Source organism: Pygoscelis adeliae, unplaced genomic scaffold (genome assembly GCF_000699105.1).
Source record: "Pygoscelis adeliae isolate BGI_AS28 unplaced genomic scaffold, ASM69910v1 Scaffold453, whole genome shotgun sequence".
NCBI classification, from domain to species: domain Eukaryota; kingdom Metazoa; phylum Chordata; class Aves; order Sphenisciformes; family Spheniscidae; genus Pygoscelis; species Pygoscelis adeliae.
Genome location: NW_008824450.1, coordinates 1,067,828 through 1,076,517, shown reverse-complemented (window position 1 = coordinate 1,076,517; position 8,690 = coordinate 1,067,828). Strand labels below are relative to the sequence as shown.

Sequence of the window (8,690 nt, the reverse complement as noted above, 5' to 3'; positions counted from 1 at the left end):
CAGGTGATGCCCCCCCCCTCTGCTCATGCTCCTGCGGCATTGGCAGAGATCCCCTCTAGCACCAAGAGGCATCTCTGCCAGTGCTAAGCCCAGTGCCTGGACAGGCTCACACTACGGCCAGGCTCACGCCACGACCAAGCACGTGAGAGCTCTTTGCAATTCCTGGCAAATCTGGGTGGCTGCAACTCCGGGGCCTGAGCCAGCTGGAGCCTCCTCTTCCTCCTTTTCCTCCTCCTCACACAGGGCTAGTCCTGGATGCCACCCCCGCAGCGAGGAAAGACAGACAAGCAGAGGGTGGGAAACATGCAGCAGTGGACGCTGTCCACATCCCCAGCCCTGACGGACTGCGCAGAGCTGAGAACCATTTCTGCAGGGCCCCACTGCAGCCATCTCCCCTCTGGGGTTAACCACCATCCTCCGGATTCGCACCAGGCTGATCACCTTCAGTGTGCTCGAACGGGGGCAGCTGGCCCCCCCTGCATGCAGGCAGCCTGGGGACGTGTTCAGGGGCAGCGGCAGAGCTGGGCCGAGCGCCCGGGGCCCCAGCTCCCGCAGAGGCAGCCACAGCTCACAATTTACATGGCAACAAAACCCTCCGGGGCTGCAGGGAACCACTGTTTGCCTAAACCCAGCTCAGCCCCTGCCCAAGTCCAGGATTGGGGCTCGTTATGGCACCTGCAGCCAGCATCAGATTGGGTCTTCCCCCTAAATCAAGCTCTGTCAGGGTGGCTGGCAAGAAGTGGCTGTTTGTTTGGTGTTTCTAAACGAATGTTAAAAGCTGCTCTGTCGCGTTAGATTCCTCCTCCTCCTCCTCGGCAAAGCTGACAAGGGCCACGCGTTCAGGGAGAAACGAGCCCAGGAATGGAATGACGTTGTTGGCTGCCCAGCGTGGGAAGGTCAGGGCTAAACAAGGCGTGCAGGAGGAGGGAGCTGGCAAGGGGCTGCCCCGAGCCTCCCCTTTCCCCCCTCCACTTCTGAACCCCCGGCCCTGACAAACACCACCGCTTTTCTGCTAATTGGCTTCACAGGGTCCTTTCACATCAACAGGCAAACGGCTCTGGTGGGCGCAAGCAGTGAGCTCGCTCCTGGCTCCAGCGGCCACAGCAGGGCCAGGAGGTGCCGAGGCCAAGGGGTTCCCCCTTCCCAGGGGAAGGATATCACTCTGAGGTTGACAGCCAGCACTGGGCAGGACCCACAGAGGTTTGGAGGGGGCTTGTCCCCACCACCGAGCAATGGGTAAGTGATTCTTCACTCCAAGGGTGAAGAATCATGGTCATCTCCCAGCCCAGCCCCACCACCCATGAAGACATCTGCACCCAGCAGGCTGGGCAGGAAGGAGACTCCAGCTCCTGAAATCACTGTAGGAGACTTCTCTTTTTCCCCACCACCCCTCACTGCCCTCTCCATGCCAGGCTGCTCTCCAGAGTGTTTCCAAGCCTGCCTGCTGCTTGGGGTGCAGGACAGGGGTTGTGGGAAGCAGCAGCAACAGGAAGGCTGCCAGAGGAGCATCACACCAACAGCTACGCACATCCACACCGACCACCAGCTCCCAGGGCACTAACGCGGAGCAGCACCAAGGTCAAGCCCAACTGCTAACAGATCCATTTCTGCTGCACCTGCAATTACTGCAAAATTTCATAATGATTCAGGGCAGGAGAGCTGCCTCCGAGGCTGGACACCATCAGCTGCTGGGAAGCTGCTGTGAGCGGTGTGCATGTGCATGCCTGCAGCCCTGGCCACGCAAGCACAAGAGAACAGGGCACAGCCTTCAGCGAGGCCACTCCGGGCATGACCTGGCCACCATGGTCTCCACTCCCACCATCCCCAGGGGTCCAGCTTTGGGAAGTTCAGCCTGAGCATGGTGGGAATCCACTGAGGATGGGGAGCCCTGTAGCCCCGCACACAGCAGTGGACCTCCTCGCAGGGATGCAAGCTCTGGGGCTTGATCCCACTCCCCCAGGAACAGATCCCTCCTCCTGTCAGCACTCTGCCAGCCCCAGGCAACTCTCTGCAGGCAGAACTTGCCGCAGGCAGGGCTCTCTGCAGGCAGGGATGTGCCTGGGGGAGGGGGCACCCCCCTCTCCCCGCACACCACAGCACGGGTACCCTGCGAGAGGCAGGCAGTGCGGGGAAAAGGCAGGACTCTCATTTCCAGCTTCCATCAGATAAGACACTGAAACCCAAACAGATCAGATCCTGCACTAAAACTCCAGTAATTAACGCCTGCGAGGCCTGGCCAGCCATGGGTAAACAGAAGGTATCCAGCAGAAACACCCACCAGTCCCTCCTCGTGCACTTGGAGCGTGGCCCGACAGTCATGTGAACATTAATATACACAATGCTATTAAAAAAAGGTCGTAAAAGCTGTCAGGGAAGGGGGATGATGAACTACCGGCACGCATGGTGACAAGAGGAGGAGCAACGCGGAGCTGCAGCTTTCCTGGAATCCCCTGGCCATGTGCAGGTGGAGCAATGGGAATCCTGGAGACAGGCCAGAAAGCCCAGTGCACGGGGGTGCTGGAGAGAGGATTTTAGCCTTGGAAATGAAAGGGGCAACAAGAGATGCTCAGTCCTAAACACCAAGTAGATTTGGCTGCTGTGAGGTGCCACCGGAGAGCCCCATCCCCATCTCCATCCCCATCTTCCATCTCGGTCCCCCAGCACGGGGCATCACCACCCATCCGTCCCTGCGTACCTTGGTGATCTTGGGGTCGGTGCAGCGGCTGTTGCCGCTGCTGGCGTGCATCCAGCTGCTTTCGTAGGCCAGGCAGTGCTGCCGCAGTGAGCAGCGCCTCTCCGACACACACCAGCCGCACTCGAAGCGCGGGTCAGCCTTGAGGCACAGACCGCAGCTCTCCCGCAGGGCTGAGCACTTGTACAGGTGGGCTGCAATGGCAGGAGGAGCATGGGGGTCAAGCACGGTCCCCCAGCCAGCCGGCACAGGGTTTTGGGGAGAAGGGCACCCGCTCTCACCGGCCCCACTGCATGCATGCCACCAGCTCCCAGGTGGACAAACCCCCATGGGCAGGAGGCACCAGCACCCTGGCCTCAATGCCAAGGCAGAGCTTTGGGATGTCTCCTAAAGCTTCTCGGAGAAAAGCCTCTTGTTTAGAAACCCATCTGACTGATGCATCCAGAGCATCGCTCCCTCCCCCAGGGCACTGGTGCAAACTGCAGTTGGGGCGGCGGAGAGGGGGGGGCTGGAGCCCGGGGGGGCACCGGGCCACTTTCCCATCCCCATCCTGTCCCTCACTCACCCTGGATGTTCTGGGGGTTGTCGATGACAAAGTTCCCGTTCCAGACCACGGACAAGTTGACTGGCAGGTCGCTGATGTCGTTCCCTTCGTAGAAATACTGCAGAAGGGTACAGAAGGAGGCGGAGCCTATTAATCAATGAGGCAAAATGCCCCGGTGAGGGGCACAGAGAGGCATATAACCCTGTTATGTGGATGTTGCCCATCAACCCAGAGGAGAGGGATGGGGGCCTGCTTTGGACTTGCTGGCTGGGAACAGACAGGTCTAACAGCCACTGGTCAAAGCATCGGACACAGCACATGCAAATCAGTAGGCTGGACTGGCAAAAAAAGATAAATAAGCAAAATAGAGGGTTTCTAAATAGACCCAAAACCCAATAACACAAAGGTCTGAAGCTGCTGCTGCTGGGAGAGGAGGAAACAGGTGGTGTCTCTGCAGCACACACATACCTCTCCCCACCAGGTACCCGAGCCCTCCCCCATGTCCTCCCCACTCCAGGGACGCTCAGTCAAATGTTTGGGATCAGGTTTGGGATCACACTCGTCACTAGTGAAGCTCAGGGAGGACAGGCTGGGCACATGGCAGGAGCGGATTCGGTAGAGCCACCTCCGACTCCCAGTGGGAAGATGTCCCCCGTGGTCCCCTCCAGCTCCATCACCCATAACACAATGTCATGAAGCTGCAGCCATGCAGCCATGGGTAGGACAGCCAGGCGCCAGCCTGGTGCCACGCCAACCCTCAGAAAGGTCTTGGGATAGCATCCCTCCCCTCCACCCACCGCCTCTACATTGCACCCCCAGCTGCTCTGCTCCCAGCCCCACGCTGTGCTTGGCCATCAGCTGTACCCTGCTCCAGGGGACCCACTGCATTCCCAGACTCAGGCCCCAGTACCTGCTGCTGTCCAGACATACCCACCTCCGTTGCTCCTTCCAGCCCAGCCAGCGCCTCCCCCCCCCCCAAATGCCTCTCCCCTGCCTTGAAACCCAAGCCCCAGCCCCAGCAGCCCCATCAATATTCTCTACGCAGTCCCTGCATGCAGGCAGAGAGGTTTAATCGATACGGAGGCAGGAAGGCAGTCGGAACCGTCCCTGACAGCTAATGACCTCCTTCGGCAAGAGATTCCCTGCTCCTCGCCCGAGAAAATGACAGGCGTGTCAGGAGAGATTAAATGAATGATTCATGGGTTGCTGGAGTTTGTTAGGGAGCGGCGGACACGCCAGCAGTGGCTCACCCGGCCATGGGCTGGCCGCAGCCCTGCCAGTACCTCCAGCCAGCCCGAGCATCAACTTTCGCAGCCCTGTGCCATACCTGGAGGAGCTGGCCTCAGCATCTCCTCCAGCACTGACCCAGCTGCTGCCCCACAGAGCACATTCGTCCCCGCCAGCGCCAGGGACGACTCCGATGGGTCTGCTCTGCTCAACCCCCTCCACAGGAGGCAGGGACATGGCCCATGAGAGAAGCCAGCATGCCCAGGTGGCTGCAGGAAGCAAGAGATGTTGGGTCCTTCTCACCCTACCATCAAAGCTGGTCCCTCCCGTGCTGAGTCTCTCCCAACCAGACAGCATCACCAGCCGCAGTCCAGCATCAGACATGGCACCAAAAGGGGGCACACGTCCGATGTGAGACATGGCTATGGCAACGCACCCCTCCCTCAACCCTACAAGGTACAAATGAGAGGCTAAGCCTGATCCTCGGTTGCACCTCCACAGTTTTTGGCTAGTGGTCCTATGCCCAGGGACCACCCCACCCCAGCGCAGGCTGGAGGACCCCAAAACGCAGCTCTGCCTGGGGAGGAAGGCTGCTGATGATCAACAGCATGCAGCAGTTGTAAGGTATGAGACATCCAACTGCAAACTCAACCCTTTCTTGAGCGCCCAACAGTTCCACCACCATCTCCCCTCTACAGGAAGAGCCCCATCACCCCCCACCATGCAGCCTCTCAAACACAGCACCTCTCACAGTGTTTGCTCAGAGGACCTTCAGCCACATCTCCACCACACACCATCTACGACCAGGGCCTCTCAGCAACATCCCTATCACCAGGCCTCAGAAGATGGAGCCAGAACCGGGCTGGGAGTCCAGATCTGTTCACCTTCCCCTATCCTACACCCACCCGAGGACATCCCCAACAGGACCACGACGAAGAGCTGGCCAGGCCCGCAGCAGTGAGCGGAGACCATCCCCTGGCAACAGGAGAGAGCGCGTGCTGGGGGAGGGCAGTGGCGGCACCGGAGCAGAATTTAGCTGTGACGAGCCACGTGGCAGCGTAAGTGAAATTGGCATTTTCAATTTGTACTCTGACATGTCTCATTTGGGGCCCTGGCATCTTGGGAAGGCATCCAGCCTGCAGCTGTCCAAAACACTTACTTGCATCTCTCTGCCCCGGCTGCTTTTGGAAATTAGTTCTTCTGGGAGGTGGGTTGGAGGAAGAAGAATAGGGGGAGAGGGAGAGAGAGCATTAACTCTTCATGCACCAGCCCTGAGACAGCACATGCACAACAGACGGTGTCCCTGTGGGAAAGGACAAGGCTCCCCCTCCAAGCCACTGTGCTGAGGATGCTGAATTTGCCACGGCGTGGAGCTGGAGCGGATGGTAGCTCGCTGCTTCAGCAGCTGGGAGCACAGGGCTGCGTGAAGGGAAGCAGCAGGCAGGAGCAGGAGTTGTGGTTCTGGCTGGCGTTTGCGGTGTGGGATCACCAAGGGAACACGGGTAACAGTGAAAAACGTGTCCTCAGCATCTGCGTGTCCATCAGCAGTGTCACCTGCCCTGCAGAAACGGGCAGTGGGCCCGCCGCTTGGATGCAGTTACTGGTCCCTGTAGGGTGCCGGAGCTGGAGCAGCAGCTCGCCTGCATGCGGACAGGAGCTGCGGCTGCAGGGGCTCAGGGCTCAGCCTCCTGGGACGCCAAGATCCATCAGATCCCTCTCTAATTTCCAAAGCATCTCTTATATTGAAGGACATTTTCAAAAGACCTCCCTGTAGCTGCTCTTGCCGTAACGCGGGCAGGAAGGTGCCCTCTCCACTCATGGGCACAGCCACAGCCCAGCCACAGCAGCTGAACAATGCAGCAGCTGCTTTCCAGCCCTCAAGGCCCCCCAGCCAGTACAGATCAGGCGGGGGTGTGCTTACAAGTCTGTACATCCCATGGGATCCAGACAAGAGCCCACGGGCAGCCAGCAGGTCCCATCACGCTGGCTCCTCCCTGGTTCTGGCTAACACGGTGCTAAACATCCATTAAACACTTAACTGTTATTAACTTCCCAGTTAATCAATTGCCATGGCTGGCAGCGATCTGGGATGAGCCAGGGGAGGGGAGGCCAGGGTGGGTGTGAGCAGGGGGGTGCACCTACCCAGGCAGCCCTGCTAGGAGACCACCTTTTGCTCTACAAAGGCACCCAGAACCCCAGGGCTGTGCTGAAGGATGATGTGGCACGGCAGCTGCTGCAAGCACAAGTTACGGGAAAGGGACGTTAGGTCTGGGAGCAAAAAACAACAGCCACAGCCCCAAGAGCAAACCAACGGCACCCAGAGGAAAGAAGCGTGCTCGCACAGCATGGCCCACAGAAGGGGATGGCAGGAAAGATGTCATCGAGTGAGTCAGCAACAGACATGAGCTTCTCGGCTCCTTACCTAACCTGGCCAGCCTTTCCATCCCTCTCTGGAAGAGCCTACAAGGTGAGCGTGGAAGGGCTGACAGAGGACACGCCAGCCCCACCGACCTGGATACAGCTATTCCTTCACCCAAAACTGGTCTCAGGCATCTTCCCAAGTTAACAGCCGACAACCTCGTGTGCTTCTCACATCTCCGATTCTCACACCTGCCCCATCTCCCCATGGGGGATGCCCACCGGCCCAGCATAGTGCAAGGGCTGCGGGTGCCACCTCCCCTGAAGGTCTCACATTTGGTTCTAGCAAGCCCACTGCTCACCTCTCCGCTGGCAGCGATGGGCACCGACAGCCTCCCAGCTCCCCTTGGGGTAAGGGATTCAGCACTCTGGGGAAGTGCCTCCAGGGAGCCGCACTCCCAGGGGACAGAGCCGCAGCCAGCGAGAAGGCACCCCAAATCTGGGGGTGGATCGCACTGACATGCACTTCGGGATGCTCCTGCAAGTGCTGTGCCAACTAGCCAAAGGCACTAGCCCTTCCCAGCCCAGTCGAGGCAGGGTGGCCCCTTCGGGGCTCCCACCCCCCCCCGGCCACAACCTGCACAATCCAGCAGGTGAAGGAAGGGAGGGACCCCGCTCCCCAAGGAAGGCAGAGGAGGGGCTGCTCCTCTGCCCGCTGTGAGCAAACCCACACATCCAAATTTCCTTTGCAACCCCCCTCCCTCTCACATGCACCATCCCCCTGGGCTGCTTTTCTGGAGGAGCGCTTGGGCTGCAGCTGTGTCCTATTTTTCTGTAGTTGATGACCTCAACTCCTTCCCCGCACTACGGGGACGGCAGTAATGTACATCGCGTCTCGCCAGGGCTCAACTGCAATTCATCATTATTTTATCTGCTGGAATTTAATTGGATCCTATCAAACTCTCCTGATACTCCCTTTTCACTTTAAACACTGCTGCAGGAAAGATAAATGTAGGCACCACTAGGACGGAGAGCATGGCTTTGTTGGCAAACGGTGCCGGGGTTGTGGGCTCCAATCCTGTTTCCCTCTCCATGGCTGGTTAATTAGAGATACATATACTGGAGGTGTGCGGTGCTCAGAATAGGGCATGTGTGTATGATTTATGTTCCTCTATAAATACACCCTAGGCCTAGTAAAATACCGTCATCCACACAACAGCACAACTTGACGGTAACGCTTGGACTCTGATTCTGGATCTCCTTTTGCTCTTTTCACATAAATCTCCTCCTTTCCTCCCCCATCACACACAAGCTTCTTCGCCTGGATTCCTCCTGCCCGAAATTTGGCAGGGTGTTAAGCAAGAACCCGAGACCCTGGGAATATGTCAGAGCAACACTCAGGCTCCACCACAATAAAAAAATACCCAGAAAACGTAAATCTACCAGGTCTTGCCTGCCTTCCCAGCATCCACGCCTGGGGCTGGGCATCCCAGCCTCAGCATCTGTGCTGGCACCACTCGCATGCCCACCCCACCAGCCCGGCTTGCTCCGCACCCACATCACTTTGTCACGGGAATTGGCCACTCCTGGGTGAACATCCCAACCCAAGCCTGGCCAGAGGGGAGCAGCCTCCGGAGCCACAGCCAAAACGGGTGGGCAGGGTGGGCTGCCCATGCCAGGGGGATCGGGAAGGAGCCAAAAGGGAGCCAGGGAGGTGACACAGCTGCTCCTCACCACGTGAGGCTTTGGTTAAAAGGAAAGGGAAATAATTGAGGCGTGAGGCTTAATTTAAAGTGCTGAGACGACAAACTCAAATGCTCATGGAAGGGAGATCGGGGTTCTTCCTATTTTTACATTTAAAGGGAAAGA

General features: G+C 58.4%; 1 protein-coding gene across 1 annotated transcript in view; it reads right to left on the bottom strand.

Annotated features, from left to right (window-relative positions):
• The window catches only part of PLXNA1 (plexin A1), a 106,015-nt gene that overhangs the window by 33,974 nt on the left and 63,351 nt on the right, over positions 1-8,690 (bottom strand). Inside the window, exons 10-11 of the mRNA XM_009321039.1 lie at positions 3,258-3,354; positions 2,696-2,886 (exon numbers count right to left, since the gene is read on the bottom strand). Coding sequence (XP_009319314.1) covers positions 2,696-2,886; positions 3,258-3,354 — 288 coding nt within the window. The remainder of the gene's footprint in view (positions 1-2,695; positions 2,887-3,257; positions 3,355-8,690) is intronic.